The following is a 26,537-nucleotide window of genomic DNA, read 5'->3' on the forward strand; positions in this document are numbered from 1 at the left end:
AAACTACACTACATCGAAATGACGTCGTTTGACTAAGTAGCCTTTCCTTTTTCTTATTGGGCAAACCCAGTCAGCTGATGACTGGATGGCTGTCACGTGACAGCTATGGCTGACTGTTTGATAAGAAGAGGTAAAAAAAAAAAAGAAGTCAGACATTAGAATATGTTTGAGCTGTTTGGCAGTTAAAACCCTTCCGGAAACATTCGCGTAGAGGAAGTAGGCATTTGGCTAAATGACAAGATGGAGGAGAGCTCCTCCATCGAGGTAGCGCTCATTCCAGAGAACCATCAGTGCCGTGAGGTGGGTAACATCATCAAAGCTCAGCTGGCTCCCGGTGAAACTTTGCTCGGGTGTCTGGAGGTCGGCGGGACGCTGGTGCTGTGGGACCCAGCCAACAATGAGGTCGCTCCGGTCACGATAGACGGTTGCTACCAGGAGTGAGTTCGCCTCTGTCTATTACAATGTAAAATTATACATATATATATTTTTTTATAATATAAGAACTTTTTATATCCATACTTCAACATGAATTCATGTAGAGGCCCATAGAGATGGGATTTACGGAGCCATCCATCCATCCATTTCCTACCGCTTATTCCCTTTGGGGTCACGGGGTCGCTGGTGCCTATCTCAGCTGCAATCGGGTGGAAGGCGGGGTAAACCCTGGACAAGTCGCCAATTCATCGCAGGGCCAACACAGATAGACAACATTCACACTCACACACTAGGGCCAATTTTGTGTTGCCAATCAACCTATCCCCAGGTGCATGTCTTTGGACGTGGGAGGGAACCCACGCATTCACGGGGAGGACATGCAAACTCCACACAGAAAGATCCCGAGCCCGGGATTGAACCCAGGACTACGCAGGACCTTCGTATTGTGAGGCAGACGTACTAACCCCTCTTCCACCGTGAAGCCCGATTTGAGGAGCTGTTCCTTTCAAAGAGTCGTTCAAACTACTTGCCGATTATTATAGTTCTTAAAAAAAAAAATCAAGAAAACAATCACTAGCAGCAATTATTAGATAATGTAGAACTGAATAGTTTACATTTACAGAAATATTTGTTTACTGGTGGGAATTATTTTAAAATGTAGCCTAAAGTTGTATTAAATGTGGTGCCATAGTCACATACAGGACTGTCTCAGAAAATTAGAATATTGTGATAAAGTCCTTTATTTTCTGTAATGCAACTAAAAACATGAAAATGTCATACATTCTGGATTCATTACACATCAACTGAAATATTTCAAGCCTTTTATTAATTTAATATTGCTGATTATGGCATACAGCTTAAGAAAACTCAAAAATCCTATCTCAAAAAATTTGAATATTTCCTCAGACCAAGTAAAAAAAAAAGATAACAGCAAAACAAAATCAAACATTTGAAAATGTCAATTAATGCACTCAGTACTTGGTTGGGAATCCTTTTGCACGGATTACTGCATCAATACGGTGTGACATGGAGGCAATCGGCCTGTGGCATTGCTGAGGTGTTATGGATGCCCAGGAGCTTCAATAGCGGCCTTTAGCTCATTTGCATTATTGGGCCTGGTCTCTTTCATCTTTTTGTTCACAATAACCCACAAATTCTCTATGAAGTTCAGGTCAGGAGAGTTGGCAGGCCAATGGAGGACAGTAATGCCATGGTCAGTACACCAGTTACTGGTGGTTTTGGCACTGTGGACAGGTGCCAGATCATGCTGGAAAATGAAATCATCATCTCCATAGAGCTTTTCAACAGATACAGCTTCAAAAGCCGTATTCCCATGGTCAAACCACTCCTGAACTCTAGACAACGGAAGTTCCCTCAGTCAGCAATGGTTTGGGGAGCCATGTCAGCTGCTGGTTTTGGTCCACTGTGTTTCATCAAGTCTAGAGTCAATGCAGCTGTGTACATGCTTCCATCTGTTGTAAAGCTCTATGGAGATGATGATTTCATTTTCCAGCATGATCTGGCACCTGCTCACAGTGCCAAAACCAGCAGTAACTGGTGTACTGACCATGGCATTACTGTCCTCAATTGGCCTGCCAACTCTCCTGACCTAAACTCCAAAGAAAATTTGTGGGGTATTGTGAAGAAGAAGCTGAAAGACACCAGACCCAATAATGCAAATGAGCTGAAGGCCGCCATTGAAGCATCCTGGCCATCCATAACACCTCAGCAATGCCACAGGCCGATTGCGTCCATGCCACGCCGCATTGATGCAATAATCCGTGCAAAATGATTCCCAACCAAGTACTGAGTGCATTAATTGACATTTTCAAATGTTTGATTTTGTTTCGCTGTTATAAATCTTTTTATTTTTTACTTGGTCTGAGGAAATATTCAAATTTTTTGAGATAGGATTTTTGAGTTTTCTTAAGCTGTATGCCATAATCAGTAATATTAAAATAATAAAAGGCTTGCAATATTTCAGTTGATGTGCAATGAATCCAGAATGTATGACATGTTCATGTTTTTAGTTGCATTACAGAAAATAAAGGACTTTATCACAATATTCAAATTTTCTGAGACAGTCTAATATGCTTTGACAGTGACATCAATATTTAGAGATTTTGCTCAGCCCACCTTAAACACTTTGTAGAACAAGAGCATTTTTGTAATACAGAAAAAAAAAAACGACTAATGAGTAAGAATAAAATGTATTTATGTATGAAAAGTACAAATAAAACAAAAAAAAATTAATAAATGATAAATATGTGAATAAAAACATACAGTATTACCCCACTTGTTGTGTGGCTTCTTGAATTAATTTACATATGAGATCAGATACCCAGAAAAGTGGACACAAATACAAACACTTAAAAGTAAAAATAATTAAAAAAAGCGAATCCAAACACTGCTGTTTTCTTCAACCGTGACTAATTTTCTATTCCGTATGTATCTGCATCTGCATAAAAAATGTCTCTCAAACAAATGTTTCCCAACTGTACCTCGGTTCTCATCGATCACTTAGTGTGCATTCGGAAGATTTGCAGCACGTCTGATTTTATGTTACAGCCTTATCCCAAAATATAATACATCTATTTTTGTCTTTGAAATCCTACATACAATACCCTCATAATGACAATGTGAAGGTTTTTTTTTTTGCAAATGTTTTAAAAATTGAAACATTTTAAATCACATGTACTCTTCAAACTATACTTTGTTGATGCACCTCTTTGGCAGTAATTACAGCATCAAGGCTTTTTGAATATGAGGCCACAAGTTTGGCACACTATCTTTGGGCAGTTTTGCACATTCCTCTTTGCACATTCCTCTTTCCACCACCTCTCAAGCTCCATCAGATTTGATGGGAAGCGTTGGTTTTCATCCAGAATGTCTCTGTACATTGTTGCATTCATCTTAGTCTACTCAGGAAGGGGACGAAGAACCGATGGCCACTCTTGTCAAAGCTACAGCAGTCCTCTGAAGAGAGAGGAGAACCTTCTAGAAGGACTACCATCTCTGCAGCAATTCACCAATCGGGCCTGTATGGTATGGTGTCCAGACGTAAGCCATTCCTTTGTAAAAGTTTGACAAAATGCACCTGAAAGATTCTGACCATTAGAAATAAAATTATCTGGTGTGATAAGACAGAGATGGAAGTATTTAGCGTGAATGCCAGACATCGTGTTTGGAGGAAACTAGGCACCGCTCATCACCAGACCAATACCATCCCTACAGTGAAGCATGGGGGTGGCAGCATCATGCTGTGGGGATGTTTTTTAGCAGCATAAACATGGACACTGGTCAGGATAGAGCGAAAGATGAATGCAGCAATGTACAGAGACATCCTGGGTGAAAACCAATGCTTCTCATCCAACCTGATGGAGCTTGAGAGGTGCTGAATAGAGGAATGGGTGAAACTGCCCAAAGATTTGTGTGTCAAGCTTGTGGCATTGTATTCAAAAATACTTAAGGCTGCAAATTCTGCCGAAGGTGCATCAATAAAGTATTGAGCAAATGCTGTCAATACTTTAGAATAAATTATTAAAATTCTAAATATATATATGTATAAAATAACATACACATAATTAGCTAAATTGCTGGCAGAAAATGTTAGCATACTAACGGTAACGTCTGGCCAAGTATCAGAATCCCTATTTTTTAGGTTCAAATGAATAAAATTAGCTAAAATGCAAAGATAACATGTTAGCATGTTAACATTAGCATGATAACAGATACATTTGCATAATTGTAATGTTTTGCCAAGTATCAAAATCCAAGATTTCTAGGTTTAAACATATACACTGCCTTCCGCCCGAGTGCAGCTGGGGTAGGCTGCAGCGCCCCTGCTACCCCGAGAGGGACAAGCGGTAGAAAATGGATGAAGGGCATACCTTTTCACATTGTCATTATGGGGTATTGTCTGTAGAATTTTGAGTACAACAATGAATTGATTTCATTTTGCAACAAGGCTGTGATATAAAATGTGGAAAAAGTGAAGCGCTGTGAATACTTTGCACTGTAAAAGAGCCTTTCAAAAGACTTGACTCGTTCGCAAAGGTTACATCTATAGTGACCCCTACATTACCTTTCTGTACATGTCGACCAGGCAGAGACCTTATCAATATAAAGTCGCTTAATGTTGACAAGCTCCAAACACCGTTATGGATGTAATCATAACATTTGAATTGTGTACAACATGTTTCCTGTGCAGCTTCTCTTGGGAGGAGCCAAGTAGCCACCATGTGGCGGGTGGAGCCTTGCGACTGCTGGCTGTTGGCTCTCAGTGTGAGCTGGTTGTGCTGGAGGTGGACGCAGAGAGAATACCGTCCCTCTCCATGCATGTCGATGAATGTCCTGCACAGCGCCTCCAACAGGCTGTGTCGGAGCAGGACCAGAGTGAGTGCTTTCGCGGACTACGTCAGGTCAGGCCGGTCTAGTACACTGTGGTCACTGATTGTGTCTCTATGTGCAGGCGTGTGCGGCTTGAAGGTGGTGCGCGTGCTCTCCTTCGTTTCGGGCCGCGGTTGCCTGTTGATGGACACCATCTGGCTTCTGCAGCTCATGTGGTCGCCCACGCAGGAAATGTCGCAGACGCTGAGCTGCTGCCGCATCGCTCCGACGGACGCCACCGCCGTGGCCCATTGCTGCGTACGTGACGACAGCGCGTTCGCCATTGGCGAGAGCGGACTCATCTGTATCCTTAACACGCTGACACTGCGTTAAAACATATCATCACTGTTACATAACTTCTTTAACTCCGCCTCCAGCTGTCTATTATATCCCTAATGGTGTCCTTCTGGCCACCATCGACCTTCCGGCCTACTTCAGCCAAGGCCTAATGGAGGAAGAGCTTGCCTCCGCTTCCTCTTCTTTCTGCTTCCTGGAGGTGTCGTCAGATCTAAGCACAGCGGTGGCTGTCACTAAGGCTCACGCCGCCATCGCCATAGACCTCAACGACTACTTCAGGTGCTGGGCTTCGCCTGTGTTGAGTTTTACAATACTGTACCCTTTATCGTCTTTTTCTTCTTCCAGGCGGCACCCAGACCGCCTGCTGTGTGAGGCGACCACCACTCACGCGCCACTTCTTCGATCCCAGCAACCGGCTGACGAGGACAGCTTGGCGAGCTCCGGCTGTAGCCTCGCCTCGCTGGGATGGAGCGTTAACTCTGACCGGTAAACTTGCACACGTCACGCCACCTGACCCTCGTCAAGTAGTTCTACTCACTTGCCACTTTTTCTGCAGCTCTTGGGGGTCTCGTCTGACCTCTATGTACAACACAGCCCAGCAGCCGTCTCCCTCCTCCTTCTACGCCGTCACCTCCTGGTCCTCCTCGCTCCCCGGCCGAGGGTCCCATCAGCCTCCGATCCACAGCAGAGTTCCCGCCGGCGGGGCGGTGGTCGCTTTCGCCGTCCCCGAATCGTCCGTCCCGTCCCTGCTCTTCGTCTCCGAGTTCTCCGCCATGTTGACCTTCGTCTCCCCCGGCAACATGCGGACCATTGGTGTCTTGTGGGACTTGGAGTCCAGGAATGTGAGGTACCACCAGGCGGAGGGTCAGGCGGCGCCGGTGGAGCTTTGTGGCGAGAGGCATCACAATCTGCTCCTCAAGAGTAAACCTTCCTCTTGGCTTACTTTAAAATATTAAAGTTCTGGATTTCTTATTCCCACATTATCATCGTCTTCCTCTGCAGAAGTGGGAATTTTCCAGGTCTTGTTCTCCGTTTCCCAGCACGACTTGCTCACCAGGCTGATGTTGTTTGGCAGCGCGGCCACCGTCGACGCAATTTGTCACCTAAACAGCTGGGGGCGCTGCTCCATCCCCATCCACTCCCTGAAGGTAGGAGACAGACTTTTGTGCTTTCTGTGCATCATTCACAATCGTTGTCATGTATCGCAGGCGGGAGTGAAGAATCGTCAGCTGGACACGGTGGATTTCTACCTGAAGAGCAAAGAAAACCTCCTGAAGACGTCGAGCGCCTCCAGCTTGAAAGAACGTATGACATGCGAACCTCCTCGTGGTGTGCTTTTCAATACACCTTAAAGTTGTTTTCATCCACAAAAGGCGTCCAGACGCTGTGTCCCGCCTTGGACCTGCTCTGCTCCGCCATCAGGGAATCCAACAGTGACGCTCAGAGCCGGCAGTTCTCTGAACAGCTGCTCAGCATAACGCTCAACTTTGTCAACGCTCAGATACGTTACATACTCAATCATATGCACTGTAAGACATCATTAGCAAGTTGATAGTTTTCAATGCTACTTTAGCACCGTGTGTTTCCTGAGTGAGTGTGTATTGGTGTGCGCAGATGAGGAAGAAGATGTGCAGAGCTGCGTGGACGTCCTGAACGAGTACCTCGCAGAGCTTCGCACCTTCATGAAGAAATATCCGTGGCCTGCAGGGGGAGACACCCACAAAGGCGACGTACCTGCTGAGGCGGAAGAGGACGAGTGGGAGCTGCTGCCCATTGAGGTGACTCATGGTCATTTGGTCAACGTTACAAAGTTCATGCATCTTAAGTAGGAATGCACAAAAAAATTGATTCACACCAGAAAAACAATTATTTTTCCCGATTCCTAATTGATTCATAATTTAAGAAAACGTATATATATATATATATATATATATATATATATATATATATATTTTTTTTTTTTTTTAATTATATAAGATCAATAAAAAAAAATGCCTTTAGGCCAGTGGTCCCCAACCACCGGGCCGTGGCCCGAAAGGTACCCGATTGGCCGCAGAAGAATTTTTTATTCATTTTTATTTAAAAAAAAAAAAGAAAATTATTTTTTTTATTAAATCAACATAAAAAACACAACATACACTTACAATTAGTGCACCAACCACCAAACCTCTGTTTTTCATAACAAAACCGTCCATTTTTCATGACAAATAAAAAAATAAAAAAAATAAAAAAATTAAAAAAAAGACTTCTAGGCCATTTCTTGCAACCAGAAGGAGTTTTTTTTAACTTTTCGCCAGTTTTGACAAAAGTTTCATGATAAATACTGTAAAAAATAATACATTGTGAGAATCGGTTTGATTCGAGAACTGATTCAGAATCAAATCATCGCCCCAGGAATCGGAATAGAATTGAAACGTTAGGTGCCCAAAGAGATTAAACCCCTAATGTTAAGCTGACACCTCAAAATGAATACAACAATTCCTTGCACTCTAGAGTAGTGAATATTGACAATATATGTTGGGGCTTGGTGATTATGGGAAAAGTAATAATGACAATTATTTTAATTGCTATTGTAACCACGATTAATTACATGAGTATTTATTGCATCACCAAAACTCAACTTTAAATATAGTTAAAAAACAGATATAAATTAATAACAAATAAACCACAACAAGTAAAATGATAATAGTAATAAAATATATTTAAATGAAAATAACAAAAAAAAACAAACAATAAGATTCAGTTTTTCCGTTTTGTTTTTATTTCCATTTTATTCTTTTTACACTTATTTTACCACCATTGACTGTGTGCTCTTTTTGTCAAATACAATTTAAAAAAAATGTTTGTTAATTACAGTAAATGCAAAATTACTCACATTTATTGGTGCAATACATCTTTGGACAATTTTGATCAGTATTTTAGGTCAATACATAATAATTGTGTAAATGTATGCTAGGCTTGTGTAAGGTACTTTATTTTGTTAGCGCAGTCAGACCAGATGTGGCGCACCTCGCTATTATTGTGACGGGGGGAAATGTGTTGCGCTGTTGTCTTCAACTTGATGAGTAAAGGCGACTTGAGGCAAAAAATAAAGAAAAAAGAGAGGTCCTCTCAAGTTGCTACTGCTGTTTATACGTTATTGTTACATCAATGATATTGCTCACAACAACACAAGCAGATGAGATGTGTTTTGGGTGTATGGATTGTTCTTGCATGCTTTAAATTTGTAGTTTAGTCGCTGTTTCAAAGTGACCTTCTCAACATTGTTTAGTTCAGGACGTGTTTTGGGGAAGAATGAGCGTTCCCAGACACAATATTTACCCAAACAAATGTTTATTCTCCTTAGAATGACGACATTTCACTCACATTTATGTAAATGTCCCTGATATTTTGCGTTTAATGGTGGATTCTGTTTAAATAGCCAATTATTTGATTCCGTCTGCGGTTATGTGAATGAGGACATCACCTGCCTTACTGTTTTTGTTGAGTTTAGTGATTATTGATAATGCATCCTAGTGTTGTGACAAAAAGAAGCAACCAATAGGGGTGTAAAAAATGGAAATTTGTAATTACTCGCAATTATAATTTGTAACAATTGTTAATCGTTTAAAAACAATAAAAAATCAAATAAAAACATAAATTGCAAAAACCAAAACATGGCTGGGTGGACCGGATTTAAAATACATCAAATCATATTGTTGTTGATCATATCTGCTGTACAGATTTACTTAAGAAAAGAGAAGTGTTGGATACTTCTCTTGTTGCCTTTTTTGTATTTTACTTTATTAAGTGTTCGGGTAGCATTTTTTTAAGAAAACAGTTTTCTTTTAAGTAATATGAATTTATCAGAGCTGTTTATCTATTATATGGAGGAATTTAGTTTATCATAGAACCGGTACCCAAGGTTATTAAGTTAAATATGGATTTTGAACGAGAATTGATTCTGAATTGAATTGTTACCCCCGAGAATCGAATCGAATTAAATCGTGTGGTGTCCGAAGATTCACAGGCTTTGCAACCATGGTGAGATCACAACCGTCTAGTAGAGATCCTTGCTCCCACTCTTTCCCTCCTCCTCTGTTTCATCGTCACAAGCTTCGGAATTTGGATGCACGTTGCACAACCGTTTAATCGCTTTTTTTCAATTATTATATTTTCATAACTGTGAGAAGCCATAATCAAAATTTGATGGATTGTCCAGCTCTAATATGTAAGTGTGTGTGTGTGTTTGTGTGTGTGTGTTGCAGGAATTGGTCCGGCTGTCCGTCCTGACAAATGACATTCCCAGAGCTCAAGCGGCCTTGAGGAGGCGGGGTCGTCCAGACTGGCGTCTGTCGGCCATCAGGGCGGTGGGCCTGCACCAGGTCTTCTGCTGCTTGCAACAGCAAGACCTGGAGACCGCCAACACGCTCCTCACCAACATGGTGAGTGTCAGCTCAAGACACACGACCTCACTCACTTCCAGATGTTTTGGCTCCGCCTCCAACACATTCAATGTGCAGAAACTCATCAGCCTACTTGTTTGTCAGGGATTCAACGTGAAGGAGGAACTGCATCGGATTTGCATCTATACGGATGATGAGGACCTGCGGGAGTTTGTGGTGAGTCCTCTACTTCCTGTCATCACTTCCTCTCTTTGCCTCGGCTGAGTCTCTGATTGGCTGGCTCCTCAGGGGGAGGAGCTGTCCAGACGGGCCCACTTTTCCGAAGAGGAGAGTCAAAGCGTTGTATTTATCAAGGAGGTGAAGCGTCTTTTGTTACTTCCGGCTTCCCGCCATCCAAAGGTCCGTTACTCCAGCAGGTGAGCATCCTGTGTTACTCTCCGGTCGCCATAGCAACATGGCCACAACACAATCCTGATTATGACATTCCACTCCTTTGCAGGGGGGTGGAGATGTTCCTCAGGGAATCTGCAGGCAGGGAAGTTATGGAGGAGGTGTTGGGACAGAAGGGATCCGGGGTGGAGGATGGGGAGGTGGGGCTTAGGAATAATATAAGACTCGATTGGGTGAAAAACTGGAACCAGATCAGCAGAACTGCCATCCTGCTGTCCAGACGCCGGCCCTCAGGTAGAAAATGTTTTGGGGGCTGGATTGTTTGCAAATTCAGGATGCATTGTCTGTTTTCTAGATTTGAGCAAGTGTGACGCCGCCGTCTTATGGCGTCACATGACCGCCCTCCACAACCACTGCGGCGTTGTCGACTGGATTGGGAGCATCGAGGCCTCTGATACCTCCCACTGGCCGGAGTTAACCCCAGAAGTGGTGAACGACCACACGTTGTGCAGCTTCTTCCTGAAGGAGGTCATCCAGGACCTTCTGGCCAGGTGGGTCAGGGTTTTTCACCACAACCATGCAGACGACTCGCTGACCTCTTGTGTTCTCCCTGCAGGAGGGGCGTGTTCATCCCGGATGAGCTCGCAGACTTGGAGCAGCTTTTGTGGCGGCTAGCTCAGGGGGGAGGGTTGATGGCGGCCGTCCCTCCCCTCCCACAGTACCGCTCGTCGCTTGGTCTGGACCTCCACGCTCTGGTCATCAGCTGGTGTCTGGAGCGTGGTCTGCAGTACCTTCTCTACGCCTACCTGGAGCACTACAGGTGCGCTCGCCAAAAGGCCCCCATATCAAGCTAGCTGCTTATAGCATATCATATGGTTCCTCTGCAGCCTAACGCCCAGGAACTGTCCTCTCCTGGCTGCTGGTGGCTCCACCCCAACTCAACCCTGGTCTGACATGCTGGTGAAGATCCAGGAGATCAGCAGAGACCTAACAGGTGGACAGCACACGTACAAAGTGCCTTCACGGCTTTAGTCTTATTCAGGGCTTTTTCCCGTGTGTTCCTCCAGACCCAGGACTGATTTTCCAGGCCAGTCTGACCAGCGCTCAGGTTCTGTTACCAGGTAGCCCGCCGTCCCTCAGCAGCCTTCTTCTGGAGGGTCACAGTCTGCTCGCCCTCGCCACCATCATGTTCGCCCCTGGAGGCGTTGACCAGGTAAAGACCAGGTGTAAAAAATAAAAATGCTTCCTGACCTCTGAACTCTGATCTCCTTCCTGGTTGTCAGGTGGTGTTGCAGGGTGAAAGGACGCGCTCCGTCGATCCTCAACTGATGAAGATGGCACTGACGGCGTATCCCAAACTGAAGGCCGCATTGTTCCCCGCAGGACCGAGAGGACTCTGCCTGTTTTCTGACGTCTCCATCTACCACCTGCTGCAGGTGTGTCCACAGTCCACTCGGAGACAAACATGTCGGGTCTTCTTACACGGTTCTGTGTCTCTTACAGTCGCTCCATCCGCTCGACCCTTCCAGGCTTTTCGGCTGGCAGACGGCAAACTCCCTCAACTCAAGCAGTAGGTGGCATCCATCTGTAAAACCTAGCGCTGGACAATTTATCGAATTTAGATTTTGGCTTGCTGTTGTTGGGTTTATTTATTTGAAGGACAATGTGCAGTTACAGTACATTAAAAAGATGGCTGCACCAGAATTAGCACCATGCTAATTTCAATCCGTAGTCCTGTAATGGCACATTTAAAATTACACAAGAGTTAAAATACATAACAAGATTGAAATTACATAATAAAAAGCAATTTAAAATACAAATTCAATACATAGAGAAAGTGCAAGTTACAAATCAGTGTGCCGTCAAGTTAAAGTATTCTAGCAGCATCATTTAAAATGCAGAAGTATATTAAGTGCAACAGTTTTTTCAAAGTCCACATAACACAGTGTACAGTGTATTAGCCATCAGATGGTACCCACAAGGGTATCATCCAATAGCTATATACACCCCATTGGTACTGCATGTGTAAACAAGATTGCGTTATTATACTATTAGACTGGTACTCTGGTGGTCATTAGAGGGTACCCGCATGGGGTATCATCTGATGGCCAATAATCCATTTCGTTTTGTCATGATCATAAAAATATTATAATCTAAAAAAAACATTAATTGGTCACGCAATCTACATGCAAATTCCTGAGCTTGCAATAGTAAAACGGATGAGTGAGCAGTGGAGTGAAAACAAGTTTGGGATCTCACCATGGTTGCTACTTTTTTTCGACAACGCTAGTATGCCTCGTCAATAATTACAAAACTAAAAAAAAAAGAAGTACTGGATTTCCACCTTCGCGTACCTATGGACCAAGTCAGAGTAATGGCCAATAAATTGGAATTCACTGTTAAACGCAGGATATCAGGGAAATTGACAAAAATGTGATTAAAATTTTGATATTTTAAAGAGAAGGAACATTTGTTAGGGAAAATAATGTGTCCGGTATTACTCATTCATCTCTGAAATGTGTACTGAACTAAACAATGTCCAGATGGCAACTTGAAACGCCGACGTAACTACAGTATGAAGCTAAAGCGAACAACAAAAATCCATACACACTCAACATATCTCGTCTGTTGTTGTGAACAACATCACCAATGTAAGATCAACGTACTAACAAGACAGCAGTTGCAACTTGAAAGGCTCTTTTTTTTGTTTTCAAACTGCCTAAATTTGTTTCCTAAATTGTAAAGCTCAGAAAAGCAGCACAATTTTGCCCTTCACAATACCAGCGGTGTGCGCAACAAAATAAAGGTTTCAAAAAAGTACCTTACACAAGCATAATGTACTTAAAGAGCACTTATTGATGCATTTGAAAAAATATTCTGCTCTTACCTAAAATATTGGTCAAAATTGTCTAAATATGTATTGCACCAGAAAATATGAAGATTTTTGCGTTTTATTGAATGTTATGACACAAAACGCATACACTCTACAGTGGTAAAATAAGTGTAAAAGGTAAAAAACAGAATAAAAAAAAAAGAAAATGGAAAAACTGATTTTTTAGTTTCTTTTAAAATGGCTTTTATTATTTTGATTTATTTTTGTTAACGTGTTATGATTGCTTTACTTATTTATTTGTTACTAATTTGTATCCATTGTTTTTTTATGTATTTATATTTACAGTTGAGTTTTGGTTGTAAATTAAATACTTATGTTTTGAAATTAATTAACAATTTTGTTATTAATCACTATTTTAATATAAATAAATAAATAGTGATTATTATTTTTCCCATAATCGTCCACTGGTTTTCACGTGTGCTGTGTCTCCATAGAAACCACTGAGCTGCCCCACTTCTCCAGCCCACAGCTGGTGGACAGCTTTGCTCTGGTGGACAATTTAGACTATTTGTACTACGTGCAACATGGCCGACCATCCTTTGCCTTCGCCACCTTCCTGCTGCAGCAGCTGATTGGATGTGACCATGTCGGCCGGCTGTGAGTAGCTCTCGGGGGCGGAGCTACTTCTAAGCACGGGTGTTAATGATGTGCGTGTATATGCATCAGTCTGCAGCAGGCCCAGCAGCACGTGCACAGGCTGGCTGTGCAGAATTTCAATATGGCGTCGGTGGCAGCGGCTGCTGTCTGTTTCTGTGAGCTGTTAGGAGTCAGCAGCCTCCAACTAAGAGTGGATGTCAAGGTCCTGAATGCCATCTTGACACACTGGACACAACCAAACACACACTGTGGCTACACACAACCTCTACACACGCTGGGTAAGCACACATTATACACACATGCACGCAAACACAGGTGGTAAACACACTCGCCTGTCAGTGTCCAAAGGTGTCAACATGGTGGAGGCGGAGCCAGGAGCAGCAGAGGAGCTGATTGGCTACCTGGAAGCTGCAGTGACGGACAGCCTAGAAGAGAAGGCTGTATGCAGGTGAGCCTTATCATCATCATCATCATCATCATCATCATCTTCTCTATCATAAAATTTGCTTCCTCCAGGTCGTCGTGGGAGGCGGCTCAGGAATGGGAGTTGCCTGTGCAGTTTTGTCATCTCCACGCTCTACCACTCAGCTCTGTTTACCCCGCCTACTGCGCACGTGACGGACAGTACATCCACTTCCTATTGTTTGTCCAATTGCACCACTTCCCGACGCAGCAGGTGTGTAACGAGCGGCCGCCACCGATGGCGTTGCTTGTCCTTCCGATCACCATATTTCAACTTCCTGTCACGCCAGGTTGGATCCCTGGTGTCGCAGTTTGGGCCCGCCCTCCAGGACCACCTGAGGCTCGCCTTTCAAAATCTGCAGGTCTTCAATCAGGGGTCCTCGGGGGAGCGGGAGTCTCCTTGTGGGCTGTTCCAGGTGCTTCTGAGTAGCCAGAAAGAGGAGGGGCCGAGCAGGTACCTGCTGGGGGAGGCTTTAAGAAAACGCTGCCCGACGTTAGCCGTGCTGGCCTCTTGTACACAGGTGACCTTAGGCCCGTCTACTACTAAACCACAGGCTTTCTACCTGCACCCTGGACAATGTTAACAGTGTTTGATTGACAGGGGGCGGAGCTGCTCCGGTGCTTGTGTGTGTGGCTATTAACCTCCATCGATGATGTTACCACCAAGGAAGCCACCTCCCACCTGGCTGACACCCCCGAGCACCATGAGTGGACCCTTCATGACCTGTCAATCATCTGGAGCACCCTGCTGGGGCGGGGCCTTGTCAGGCCACTCCTGCGAGGCTTCCAACTTTTCCAGAGGGTAAAGATAAAAAAACGTTTTCTTCCTGGAGCTTCCTGATCCAGCAAGTGTTGTCGTGGTTTCAGGCCTGCCCCCTGCTGGCGGTGCTCAGCATGTTCGAGTTATGCTGCGACTACAAGAACTTCTCTGAAGCCAAAGTGAAGCTTCTGGACTTCCAAAGGACGCTAGTCACCGTGAGGATATCGACCATGCTACACACACCATTCGGTCATCATCTTCATTAGTGAACTTCTCCTCTTCAGCTGAGGAGTAGCGACCAGCCGCCCCCTGGTGGCCTCCCTCTGCAATGGCTAGAGAGTCAGGCCTCCACGTTGCTCATCATCATGTTGCAGCGTTGCTCCTCCCAGTACCACCTCCACCGCCTACTGCTGCTCCTCGCTGATGTCGACACACTCCTTAAGACTGACGGTGAGAGGTCATGCCGCTTGAGTTCGTCCTGTCTCCAGGCGCCATCGTCATACTGTCGTGTGTGTGTGGTTGCAGGTGCAGATTTTAAAAAGCTGAGTCAACTGAGTCAAATTCTGCAAGGGTCCGAAGTCAGCATCTCTCCAAGGTTGCTCCAGTGCGATTCCTCCTCCGTCCAGCAGGTGGAGTTCCAGGCCATCGTGGATTCTCTACAGTCGCGGCGCTTCTACTCACAGGCCCGTCAGGTGGCGGTGCTGGCAGGGCTTCCTGTCCACCGTTTGCTGCTGTGTCAGGTGTGAAATTTGGAACATTTTTAACAACGTTAGAGTTTTGCATGCCGTTTTCATGCCTCTATCATTCCTCCAAATGAAGCTGCTGCAGGAAGTCCAGTGTCAAAGGTCCAAGCGTCAGTGGTCCAGATTGGAGACCCGTGTGACCTTTTGGCACAGGTGTCACCAGCAGCTGCGGGCCGAGAGTGCAGATCCCGAATCAGCCTCCCACTTCTTCCAGTCACAAGCGGAGTCTTTGACGTCCGAGTCTTCCGCGGTACCGGAGGATCAGTCTGAGCTGTTGGCGGTCCGAGAGCGCTGCCTGCTGCTCGGGATTGCCGCTCACTGGCTCTCCCTGTGCAGCTCGGCTCTTGCAGAACAGATAGAAAGCCTGGAGAAGAAACTGTGGATCAGCCAAGTCCGGCAGCACGCACTGGTGGCCGCCATGGGAAGGCAGAGCGTTTTCAACCTGCCGCCACCCGCCGCCACACCTGAAATGAACACATATGAAGTCCTCATGAAGGAGTTTTCATTCTCCAACATACCAGAGCTCAACAGCGACACGCTCCTCAGTCTGGAAGGACTCCCTGGCCCGGCTGAGGAACATCTGGATGTGGATCCAGTTCTGAATCCAGCCGAAAAGAACATTCTGGCCGTGCTGGTTGATAGCTTGTTAGACGAAGGAAGCATCCATAAAGCCAGCCGCGTGTGCCGATACTTCTCCTTGTATCATCCTGACGTCTGGCTGGTTCTACGCTGCAGAGGCCTGGCGTCCGGAGAACTCAGGCCAGAAAAAAGGCAAGATGTGCCTGAGGCTACGCCCACCATGCTCCTCCACACCTGTAAGAAACATGGCGGGGCAGGAGCGTATTCACCTACTTGGGGCCCCATTGCAAACATAGTAACTGTGGCCCTCCACCTAACAAAAACAACATGGTACAGTCGAACCTTGATTTCCAAACTTAATTGATTGTTGAACATAGTTCGTAAATCGAAAAGTTCATATAGTGAAGCAAATGTATCCATAAGAAACAACGTAAATATAAATAATTGGTTCCAGGCTCGATAAAAATCCATATTTTTGTGAAGGTTTGTACACTAAATACATTATAAACTGCTATACAGTACTGCACATCAGACAAACATAACAATGAGGGGATGAATCAACTTTCTTTTGACAAACTAAAACAACAACAACAACAAAACTGAGCTGTCCTCTATGTGCTGCCCTGCCACTTGCGCACACACACAGAAGTCCCTTTGTTGCCCTCACAAACGATCAGAAATCTCACAAATCCTTAACAATAACAACTGTTTTGCTACAAAAATAAACATTATAAAAAGTACAATCCACTTAAAGTACATTAACATCAGCAATGGTCCTCTGGTGAGCTGCTCCTTTGCCAGAGGAGTGTGCTCTTGGAAAAGGCACCGCTGTTTGAGAGGTATCCTTCTCCTCCACTGTGAAATAAGTACGCTTTGGCATCTTTTCTCAAAAAAAGTTCAATAGATGCAAATATAAATTGGCTTCCAGGGGACCACAAAATGAATGAATGAAGCGCTGACTGTTCGCACACAGAGGCATACTTGACACGATCTAAATGTTTATAAACCGAAAGGCGTGCGTATATCGAGGTTCCACTGTACTTTACCACTGTCTGTAGTAACTGACATGTGAGCTGCTCATTAAAGGTTGGCGAGCCACGCAATTAGTATCACTAATCGTAACACCTTTACTAAATTGATGGGAACATTAATATTTTAGAAAAGCGTAAGCCATTGTTGCTATTATTGTTGAGGCTGGAAGTGTGTGACTGGTGGGAAAAAGAGAGCTCTTGACATAGGCCAACATACTTTTTTATGTGATATTTTGGGAACCCTGGAAATCTCGGGGCCCAAAGCAAATAATGGTAAAAACATCCCTGCTCCAGGCAGCTGTGGCTATAATGTAGCATACCCACTCTAATGTGTGACTGTGGAGTGAATGAATGATGGGTTCTCATCGTAAAGCACTTTGAATCACTTGAACAAATTCTTTTTATTATGATTATGATCACTGGTGACAATTCCAGCTGCGCACAAAAGAATAACCAGTGTCAGGCCTATTCATTCAAGTGTTAGCACTCTCGAATAATTGGACGGCGGAAGCAAAGATTTCGTATTGAACATCCTGTCAACTGTTTCTGTCGTAGCGCCGTCGCTGAGCAGCTTGTCGTCCTTCGTGATGCTGCCCCTTCCTGAAGACGAGCTGGCGGTGCAGCTCCAGAAGCTGGCGGATCAGTGTCGCCATGGCAGTAATTACTGCAAACAAGTCCTCAGCCTCTACCAGCTGTCCAAGGTAAGCGACCTGTCCATCGTGGCTCACTCACATCAGCAAAGTACTGTGGCTGAATATATTGCATGCGAGACCATGCCATGTCAGAAGTAAATGATGCCTTCAGCTGAGCCTTTGATGAAAATGACTCACAAGCACTGTCTAATATTATAATCGTAGTTTTGACACATCAATCTCAGGATAATTTTAGAAGTATGGTCCCCTGCTGTTTAATAGGAACATTGCAGACATGAGCTTTCACCACAACTTTATTAAAAGATGCCATATTTGACTAATTGTAAATAAGTATCAGGGTCTTGATACTAGTTTAATAATACTTTATTATATGGCTGTAGCTTCAATGCTAATGAGCCGTGTTTGTCTCCAAGAAGCGCTATTGTGCATTTTATCCACTGTTTACCAGGGATGTTCCGTTTATGGTTTTATGCCGCCAATTCTGATACCGATCATCTATGAGGGATATGGGCAGAAACCAATACTGATATTGCTGCTTTAACTGTACATTTTTCTATTTATTGCAGTTAAACAGTGTAACAATATCAACCCAATATTAAAATTGGTTTATTTATTTATATTACTACATACAATTTGTTGATCAACAAAAAGTCAATAGCACACAATAACTATGCAAAAGCACAAACTAGTTAGGGGTGTCAAAAAAAAAGATTTCAAATGTGCAAATGGCCCCCGGGTCACACTGCTTATTGATCAACTTATTAATTTCCTTTTAACAGCTGCTTACTTTCCGTTGTAAAATAATTCCATTTACACTTCTTCAACTTTACCAGGCACTTATTTGTTTGTGTTGTGTAAAGTTAGCTTAGCAGTTATCTCTGTGTGTGTATGAAATAAATGAAAGCTTGGAAATAATATGCATCAATGAAGTAGTTTATCTTTCTTTCTTTTTCTATTTTGACAGAAATAAAACATATCTCATGTATATTTGTATACATCAGTATATATATTTTAAACTTTATCTAATAATGCAACAGATAATATTTTATCATACATTCTGAACATTTTGCGGGGTAAAAACATTCATAAATATCTACTTAGCCTTATGATTTCAAAGCAAGTTATCCATCAAATTGTACACTATAAACTATAAATATATATATTTTTTAAACAGCTTCGTCTTCAAAGTCCTATCGTAAGAAAAAAACTGTGGTGCCATTTTTACATATACAGTAATACACTGTGAAAACAGCAACCAGATATTTCATGCAAAAAAACTAACAAAAAACTGGGAGCTCAATCAACAGAATTTTACAGTAAAATAGACTGTGACCATTTTACTGTAAATTTTATGGTAAAATTCTGCCATTCTTTTGACCACAAAATCCGGAGATTTTTTTTTTCTTACAGTGTAGGTAAAATATACATTTACTAATCAAATGCATAGGTAATCGTGTGACAATAATGTGCGGCTAATCTTTATACATGTATGCTTCTTGTGTGAATGTTACAAGGGGCAGGCCTTCTAAGGGCAGCCAAAAATGAGTTTGACACCCCTGACGTAACAGGTCCAAACACGTCCTCCAGTGATATTAACAACTGATCACGATACTTAAATCACTAAGAAATGCAGTTTATTTTGTTTCGGGAAGTGGCTACACACTGTGTATGGAGAAACATCTGGTCAGATGGATGTTTAAAAATAAATATAGCCCTGTTTGTGATCGGCGTTGAAAGTCATAGCGACCTCATACTTTTTAATGAAAATCGGAAGATACTGATCGGTGGCTGATGGATCTGCACATTCCCACTTATTAAATATACACTATAATTTTTGCACATGACACAATATATGTCATATATGACAATAATTTAACATTAAAGAGTGGGACAGGAGGACAACTATTAGCATTGTGCTATCAGTGTTTGTTATTAAATTTTAACAGCAACAAAATGCTAGGTTTGCTTAAAAAAGAAGCAGAGAGAGAAAAACTAAACAAAAAACACTGGTCAGAATTCCAGGCTGAAGTTTAAGATGTATAGTGAAGCCTCCCTTCTCCCATCTAGCTAGAGCTGACCTGGGCAAATTAAGGCCCAGGTCAAGGTTTTCAATCCGGCCCGCCAGACATTCCCAAATAATATTGTTACATTTTCAAGATGGAAACTATAGCTGCCATTATGATGTGCAGTGATGTTTTCAAAATACCGTAAGTCTTGAACTATACAAAGTATTTCAATGGTTGGAATCTGCGCTTTTGCATAATATACTAGTTACTATGGTAATCTATGTCACAGCAGCTCAAATGAGGTACCAAGCAGTGTGGGTGGGGTTCGTTTCCACAGAGTGTTTCTAGAGTGACCAGCCTGAAATGCGAATGTCAGGGACAGATGCGGAAGAAGATTTTTAAAACAAAGTTCTAAAGCTTAGTGATGTATCAGATGTATCAGACTGTAGGTGTTTTTTTTTACCCTTTGCTGTTTTTGTTGCATTTTTGTTGATTGAAAAAATATGTGGATGAGAGGGGGCGTGACGCTCATATGTTGTCAATATTCAATGTTTTATTGTTCATAGTTAATATTGTAAACCCCACATTCTTTATTTTCATGTACATTCTCATTCAGTAAAAAAAATTAAAATTCCATTAGTTCTTTAAGATGGTCTGTCATAACGTTTTTAGTATTCAATCAGACGTTATTTTGAGGTTTTGTATTAGTGTTCCTAAAAATAGATATACCGTCACCCAGACACATTTTTTTCTCAAAATTTGGCCCGAGTCAAAATAATTGCCAAGGCCTGAGCTAGAGGCTGGTCAGAGACAGTAGAGTGCCCGTGAAGAAAAGGGGTCCATTTTCCATAACAGGAGAAGGTAAAGAATCTTTAAAAAACAAAGGTGTGTGTGTGTTGACAGGAGCTGCAGTGTTCCTTCAGCCACATGACCAGGGAAGACCCACACTCAGTGTTGGAGAAGCTGCTGCTGTCGGAGCATCCTGAACGCTTCCGGAATGCTCAAGTCTTCATCAAAGCTCAGAGCTTCTCTGCCGAAGTGGTGGCCGAGTTGGTGGCCTCCGCTTTGGTACACGCGCTGCAGGCCACCGCCCAGGAGCTTCAACCTGGTGCGAGGGGACATCTGTTGATACGCACATGAGCTCACTCTGACTCACATTCACGTGTTTGTGTGTGTGTGTGGCCAGAGAGGCAGGTGTTCAGGCCGTCAGAGGGTCGGGAATCTCTGATCCAGCTGATCACATTGTGTGAAGACCCAAACCTGGTGGGAATGAAAGTTCTGGAAAAATTGAAGAGTGTGCCACTGAGGGACCTGAGCTGCAGTAAGGCACATGTCCATTTACACACAGACACACACACACACTGACTGGTGGCCACTCATGTTTTTTTTGTGTTGTGTAGTTGTCGAGTTACTGATTGTGGCCCACGACTGCTTCAGTCTGACGTGCAACATGGAAGGAATCGTCAGAGTGCTTCAAGCCGCACGGCACTTGAGCCATGCCTACTTGGCGCCCGGCGAGCACTACGGCCTGCTTGTGAGCACCACTTCCTGTCCTTTTTCTAAATATGTACCAACACTGAATTGTCCCACTTTTGTTGTAGACATTTAACTAAGCGAGGGCTGTCCAAAGTGTGTCCCCGGGGGCCATTTGCGGCTTGCAGCTTGTTTTTTTATTGGCCTGCGACCCATTCTAGAGACAAAATTAAAACATTCTTGATGAACATTACACAAAAAAGCTAGACTGTGCAATTTTGAGAGAAATTGCGTGTAAATGCTGAAATGTGCAAGCCAAATTAAAATGCTAATGCTAGCATGCTGACATAATTTGTCAAGTACCAAGGACTATGAAGCGAACAATTGTAAAATTAGCTGAAAAATTTAGCATGGTAACAGTTAGAATGTGTCAAGTAACCATTCATACTGTATGACTTTCAAGTGTACGCTTGTAAAATTATCTGAAAAAGTTAGCATGCTAACAGTTAGATTTTATCAAGTACCAAGTCATATGACGATGAAGCGTACGCTTGTAAAATTAGCTGAAAAACTTTAGCATACTAACAGTTAGATCAGGGGTCACCAACGCGTTGCCCGCGGGCACCAGGTAGCCCGTAAGGACCAAATGAGTCGCCCACTGGCCTGTTCTAAAAATAGCTCAAATAGCAGCACTTACCAGTGAGCTGCTTCTATTTTTTTAATTTAATTTATTCACTAGCAAGCTGGTCTCGCTTTGCTCGACATTTTTAATTCTAAGAGAGACAAAACTCAAAGAATTTGAAAATCCAAGAAAATATTTTAAAGACTTAGTCTTTACTTGTTTAAATAAATTCATTTATTTTTTTACTTTTCTTCTTATAACTTTCAGAAAGACAATTTTAGAGAAAAAATACATAAACACACATACCTTTTTACCTTTTAAATTCCTTCCTCTTCTTTCCTGACAATTTAAAATGTAAAGCCCACCAGGCTGCACCAAACTTTTGGTGCCTTGTTGACACAGAAACGTACAGTGGTGTATGTGCAGCAGCTATGAAGGTTGCAAGCGTGTTTGGTTCAACTTATCTTTGTGAAACAGCCTTTTCTGACATGAACTTCATCAAGAACAAACACAGAACACGCCTCACTGATGCACATCTGCAAGACTCGCTCAGAGATACAGTGTCAAGTTACACACCAGAGTACAACACACTAGTTAACAGCATGCAATGCCAAGCTTCCAACTAACTGACAAAGAAACAGATAACAGATTTGGTGTCCAGTTCAAAGAGTGACATGATTTATTTAAAAAATTGAGAGTTTACTTTTGTATTTTACATGAGTTATTATTTGTACAAACATGGTGCAAAGTAATTCATGATTTGTTAAAAAATGTTAGTGGCTAGCTAGTTAAGATGGGATATTGGAATTTCACAAGACTGTCTTAGAAGTGATCATTTGAAAATGTTCAATTTGAAAAATGTGCACTAAGAGAAAATATAAAAATAAAGTGTTGCATATTGATATTTATCTGTTTCTATATACCGAAAATTCCGCACTATAAGGCAAACCTAAAATCCTCAAATTTTCTCAAAAGCTGACAGTACGCCTTATAATCCGGTGCGCCTTATATATGGACCAATATTGAACCACAGTAAGCGGTAGAAATGGATGGATGGATGGATGGAGGTCTCGCAACAACGGTAAGCAGCCGCCAACTTCATTTTCCCCCGTAGAAGAAGAAGTGCGCGGTGCATGCTGGGATCGATGACTGCGGTAGGCGTGCTGTTTATGTAAAGACCCCAAAATGGCTCCTTTTTAAGAGACACGCTTACCACGCAGAGTTTAAACTCAAGGCGATCAGTCACACAATAGAACACGGGAATAGAGCAGCAGCGAGAAAATTTAACATTAACAGTCATTTAATGACGACTTCGACGAGGCGGAGCCGGGCATGTTGGATGCCGTATTCGCCCAACTGTTTGATTCGAACACTGAAGAAGAATTTGAGGGATTCGTGGATCAGGAATAACTTAATAAAGTGAGTTTTACATGTTTATTTTGTTTGTTGTGTTGTGTGACATTATCGTTTGAGCAACGTTGAGTTATTGATATATTATTGCTTTGCACTATTTTGAGTGTTACTATATTGTGATTGCACTAACGTTTGATTTACCGTAACAGTATCAGACTGTTTTTTACGTGTTTATTGAATCGGGGAAAATAATAAAACAGCTGTTTATCCATTTTGGGAGTGAACGGAGTTGTCAGAACGCTGGTTTGTAATCTATTAATAAAGTTTGACTGACCTATCTGACTGTTTTGTTGACATTCCCTTTAGCGCAGCTCCATCTAAAGAATGCATAACGTAACCCCGGCCTCTACTGTAGCATCTATTCTATGCGCCTTATAATGCGGTGCGCCTTATATATGAACAACATATTAAAATAGGCCATTCATTGAAGGTGTGCCTTATAATCCGGTGTGCCTTACAGTGCGGAAAATACGGTATATTTATTGTGAGAAATCATTAAAGCCCTACTGAAACCCACTACTACCGACCACGCAGTCTGATAGATATCAATGATGAGATATTAACGTTGCAACACATGCCAATTTTTAGTTTACTAAATTGCAATTTTAAATTTGATGATGACGCATACGCGTGACGTCACGGACTGTAAGGAAATATTAGCGCTGCACCAAACACGGCTAAAAGTCGTCTCTGTTCATGGCGTAATTACACAGTATTTTGGACATCTGTGTTGCTGAATCTTTTGCAATTTGTTCATTTAATAATGGAGACTATAAAGAACAATGCTGTTGGTGGAAAGCAGTGGATTGCAGCTGTCTTTAGCACTGAGACAGAGCCTGTGTTTCTTTGTTTGTTGTGAAGCTTTAACACAGAGCGGTCAAGAGAACATGTTTTTTCGACGTCAACCAGCATGTTTTGGATGGGAAAATTGTGATATATATCTTACCGGAGAAATCATTGGATTATTCGTCGTCCTGCAGCAGCTGTTTAAAAGGCAGCTGTGAGTTTTGCTCTTCGGCTTCTCTCTGAGACACTTCGTGTTCACCGCAGCCACCCGACCTCGAGGTATGTCTTTACCATCTTTAAAATCTCACTAAAACACTATTAAAACAATAAGCAGAGAAGCGATCTTCCAAAATTATCCTAGTAAATGTGTCTAATTACATCTAAAACGCTCACACTGCCGGAGCCGTCGCTTTTTTTCCCTTTTTTTTTTCTAGCCCTTCACTATCAATATCCTAATTCACGAATCTTTCATCCTCGCTCAAATTAATGGGGAAATTGTCGCTTTCTCGGTCCGAATTGCTCTTACTGCTGGTGGCTCCCAATAAAAACAATGTGATTATGTGTGGAGCCCTGCAACTCGTGACGTCATGCGCACATACTTCCGGTACAGGCAAGGCTTTTCTATTGGCGACCAAAAGTTGCGAACTTTATCGTCGATATTCTCTACTAAATCCTTTCAGCAAAAATATGGCAATATTGCGAAATGATCAAGTATGACACATAGAATGGACCTGCTATTCCCGTTTAAATAAGAAAATCTCATTTCAGTAGGCCTTTAAGATGATCAGTGTTTCCACAAAGATAAATATCATTAATTATTAATAGTAACATAGAGTAAAGGTAAATTGAGAAAATTGGCTATTTCTGGCAATTTATTTAAAGTGTGTATCAAACTGGTAGCCCTTCGCATTAATCAGTACCCAAGAAGTAGCTCTTGGTTACAAAAAGGTTGGTGACTCCTGAGTTAGATTGTGTCAATTACCAAGGCATATAACTATGAAGCGTACACTTGTAAAATTAGACAAAAATGTTTAGCACGCTAACAGTTAGCATTTATCAAGTAAAAAGTTGTGTGACTGAGATATTTGGCTGTAAAATTGGCTTAAAATGTTAGCATGCTAATGTTGGTATGCCACAAAGTTAACGTAAGCATGCTAAAAGTTTGCATATGTCAAGTACTGAGTTATGACTCTAAGTTGTTTGGCTGTGAAATCGGCTAAAAAAGTTAGCACGCTTAAATAATAATGTTAGCATGCTAACAGTTAATGTGTCAAGTACCAAGTTAAATGAGTTTAAGGCATTCCGCTGCAAAACTGGCTGAAAGTTGGCACACAAATGTTAACACGCTAGTGTGCTAACAGTTAACGTTGTGTCAAGTTATAAGTTATAAGAGTCTGAGGCGTTTGGCTGCAAAATTGGCTAAAATGTTAGCACGCTAATTTTAGTAATGCTGCCTGGGGCGGAGCCAATCAATGGCCACGATACTGAACAGCAGACTCTCTTTGTTTTGGTCTTGTCCAGTGTCCAATACTACTGTAGTATTGGTACTTGTACTTCATTTAGTCATTGTTATGCTTGAAAATGCTTATGCTTAATTTGGGGCAACTGATACGCAAAGGTAAGTTATGGATGTTTGAGTTTGAGTTTATTTCGAACATGCAAGCATACAAAATGTTACATCAGAATTTCCACTTTTCTGTTTTCAACATGTTTAAAAAGGAGTAGGAAGAAGCAGAGCTTATTTAATCCTACCCCTTTTCTTTATACATAACAGTTGCTAAAACTTTTGTTCACTTCCTGTTCTCAATTCATTCACAATATACTCCATAAGTAATCACAATAAAAATAAATAAATAAATAATAATTGGTGAAGTAAGTTATATTTCATATGATGAGATGAGTAAGATTATTTTGAGAATGAATGATGTTTGATGTAGAATGGATGAAATAAATTCAGAATGTTTATCATGGTTCTTCTTCTTTGTACTTTGTAAACACTTTAAGTTTGAAGAGTTTCTTGAAGTGGATTATATTAGTACATTGTTTGATTGCTTTGCTTAATCCATTCCATAATTTAATTCCACATACAGATACACTGAAGGTCTTCAGTGTTGTACGTGCATACAAACGTTTTAAATTACATTTTTCTCTAAGATTATATTTCTCCTCTTTTTTTTGAGAAGAATTGTTGTATATTCTTGGGTAGCAGGTTATAGTTTACTTTGTATATAATTTTACCTGTTTGCATATTGTGTTCAGATAGTTTAGCATATTTTGAGTGACATAGTCCGAAAACTACGGTATATAAGTGTCAGTTTTTATCATAGTTTGGCCGGGGGTGCGACTTACACTCAGGAGCGACTTATGTGTGAAATTATCAACACATTACCGTAAAATATCCAATATTCCATCCATCCATTTTCTACCGCTTGTTCCCTTTTGGGGTTGCGGGGGGCGCTGGCGCCTATCTCAGCTACAATCGGGCGGAAGGCGGGGTACACCCTGGACAAGTCGCCACCTCATCGCAGGGCCAACACAGATAGACAGACAACATTCACACTCACATTCACACACTAGGGCCAATTTAGTGTTGCCAATCAACCTATCCCCAGGTGCATGTAAG

At 42.3% G+C, this 26,537-nt stretch overlaps 1 protein-coding gene across 1 annotated transcript in view; it reads left to right on the forward strand.

The window, feature by feature from the left end:
• Nucleotides 1-61: 61 nt before the first annotated feature.
• The window catches only part of spg11 (SPG11 vesicle trafficking associated, spatacsin), a 28,686-nt gene continuing 2,210 nt past the window's right edge, over nucleotides 62-26,537 (forward strand). Inside the window, exons 1-34 of the mRNA XM_061894745.1 lie at nucleotides 62-437; nucleotides 4,646-4,830; nucleotides 4,907-5,128; nucleotides 5,202-5,400; nucleotides 5,467-5,607; nucleotides 5,678-6,042; nucleotides 6,124-6,269; nucleotides 6,330-6,426; nucleotides 6,495-6,650; nucleotides 6,736-6,899; nucleotides 9,369-9,545; nucleotides 9,651-9,722; nucleotides 9,795-9,922; nucleotides 10,006-10,190; nucleotides 10,252-10,447; nucleotides 10,513-10,716; nucleotides 10,784-10,890; nucleotides 10,964-11,109; nucleotides 11,180-11,332; nucleotides 11,400-11,466; nucleotides 13,224-13,386; nucleotides 13,456-13,664; nucleotides 13,726-13,834; nucleotides 13,903-14,062; nucleotides 14,139-14,369; nucleotides 14,450-14,650; nucleotides 14,716-14,823; nucleotides 14,893-15,058; nucleotides 15,134-15,348; nucleotides 15,428-16,166; nucleotides 17,517-17,662; nucleotides 20,524-20,728; nucleotides 20,807-20,941; nucleotides 21,021-21,154. Of these exons, the coding sequence (XP_061750729.1) occupies nucleotides 241-437; nucleotides 4,646-4,830; nucleotides 4,907-5,128; nucleotides 5,202-5,400; nucleotides 5,467-5,607; nucleotides 5,678-6,042; nucleotides 6,124-6,269; nucleotides 6,330-6,426; nucleotides 6,495-6,650; nucleotides 6,736-6,899; nucleotides 9,369-9,545; nucleotides 9,651-9,722; nucleotides 9,795-9,922; nucleotides 10,006-10,190; nucleotides 10,252-10,447; nucleotides 10,513-10,716; nucleotides 10,784-10,890; nucleotides 10,964-11,109; nucleotides 11,180-11,332; nucleotides 11,400-11,466; nucleotides 13,224-13,386; nucleotides 13,456-13,664; nucleotides 13,726-13,834; nucleotides 13,903-14,062; nucleotides 14,139-14,369; nucleotides 14,450-14,650; nucleotides 14,716-14,823; nucleotides 14,893-15,058; nucleotides 15,134-15,348; nucleotides 15,428-16,166; nucleotides 17,517-17,662; nucleotides 20,524-20,728; nucleotides 20,807-20,941; nucleotides 21,021-21,154 (6,228 nt within the window). The 5' untranslated portion in view covers nucleotides 62-240. The remainder of the gene's footprint in view (nucleotides 438-4,645; nucleotides 4,831-4,906; nucleotides 5,129-5,201; nucleotides 5,401-5,466; nucleotides 5,608-5,677; nucleotides 6,043-6,123; nucleotides 6,270-6,329; nucleotides 6,427-6,494; nucleotides 6,651-6,735; nucleotides 6,900-9,368; nucleotides 9,546-9,650; nucleotides 9,723-9,794; nucleotides 9,923-10,005; nucleotides 10,191-10,251; nucleotides 10,448-10,512; nucleotides 10,717-10,783; nucleotides 10,891-10,963; nucleotides 11,110-11,179; nucleotides 11,333-11,399; nucleotides 11,467-13,223; nucleotides 13,387-13,455; nucleotides 13,665-13,725; nucleotides 13,835-13,902; nucleotides 14,063-14,138; nucleotides 14,370-14,449; nucleotides 14,651-14,715; nucleotides 14,824-14,892; nucleotides 15,059-15,133; nucleotides 15,349-15,427; nucleotides 16,167-17,516; nucleotides 17,663-20,523; nucleotides 20,729-20,806; nucleotides 20,942-21,020; nucleotides 21,155-26,537) is intronic.

This window comes from Nerophis ophidion, linkage group LG03, assembly GCF_033978795.1.
Source record: "Nerophis ophidion isolate RoL-2023_Sa linkage group LG03, RoL_Noph_v1.0, whole genome shotgun sequence".
In the NCBI taxonomy this organism is placed as follows: Eukaryota; Metazoa; Chordata; class Actinopteri; order Syngnathiformes; family Syngnathidae; genus Nerophis; species Nerophis ophidion.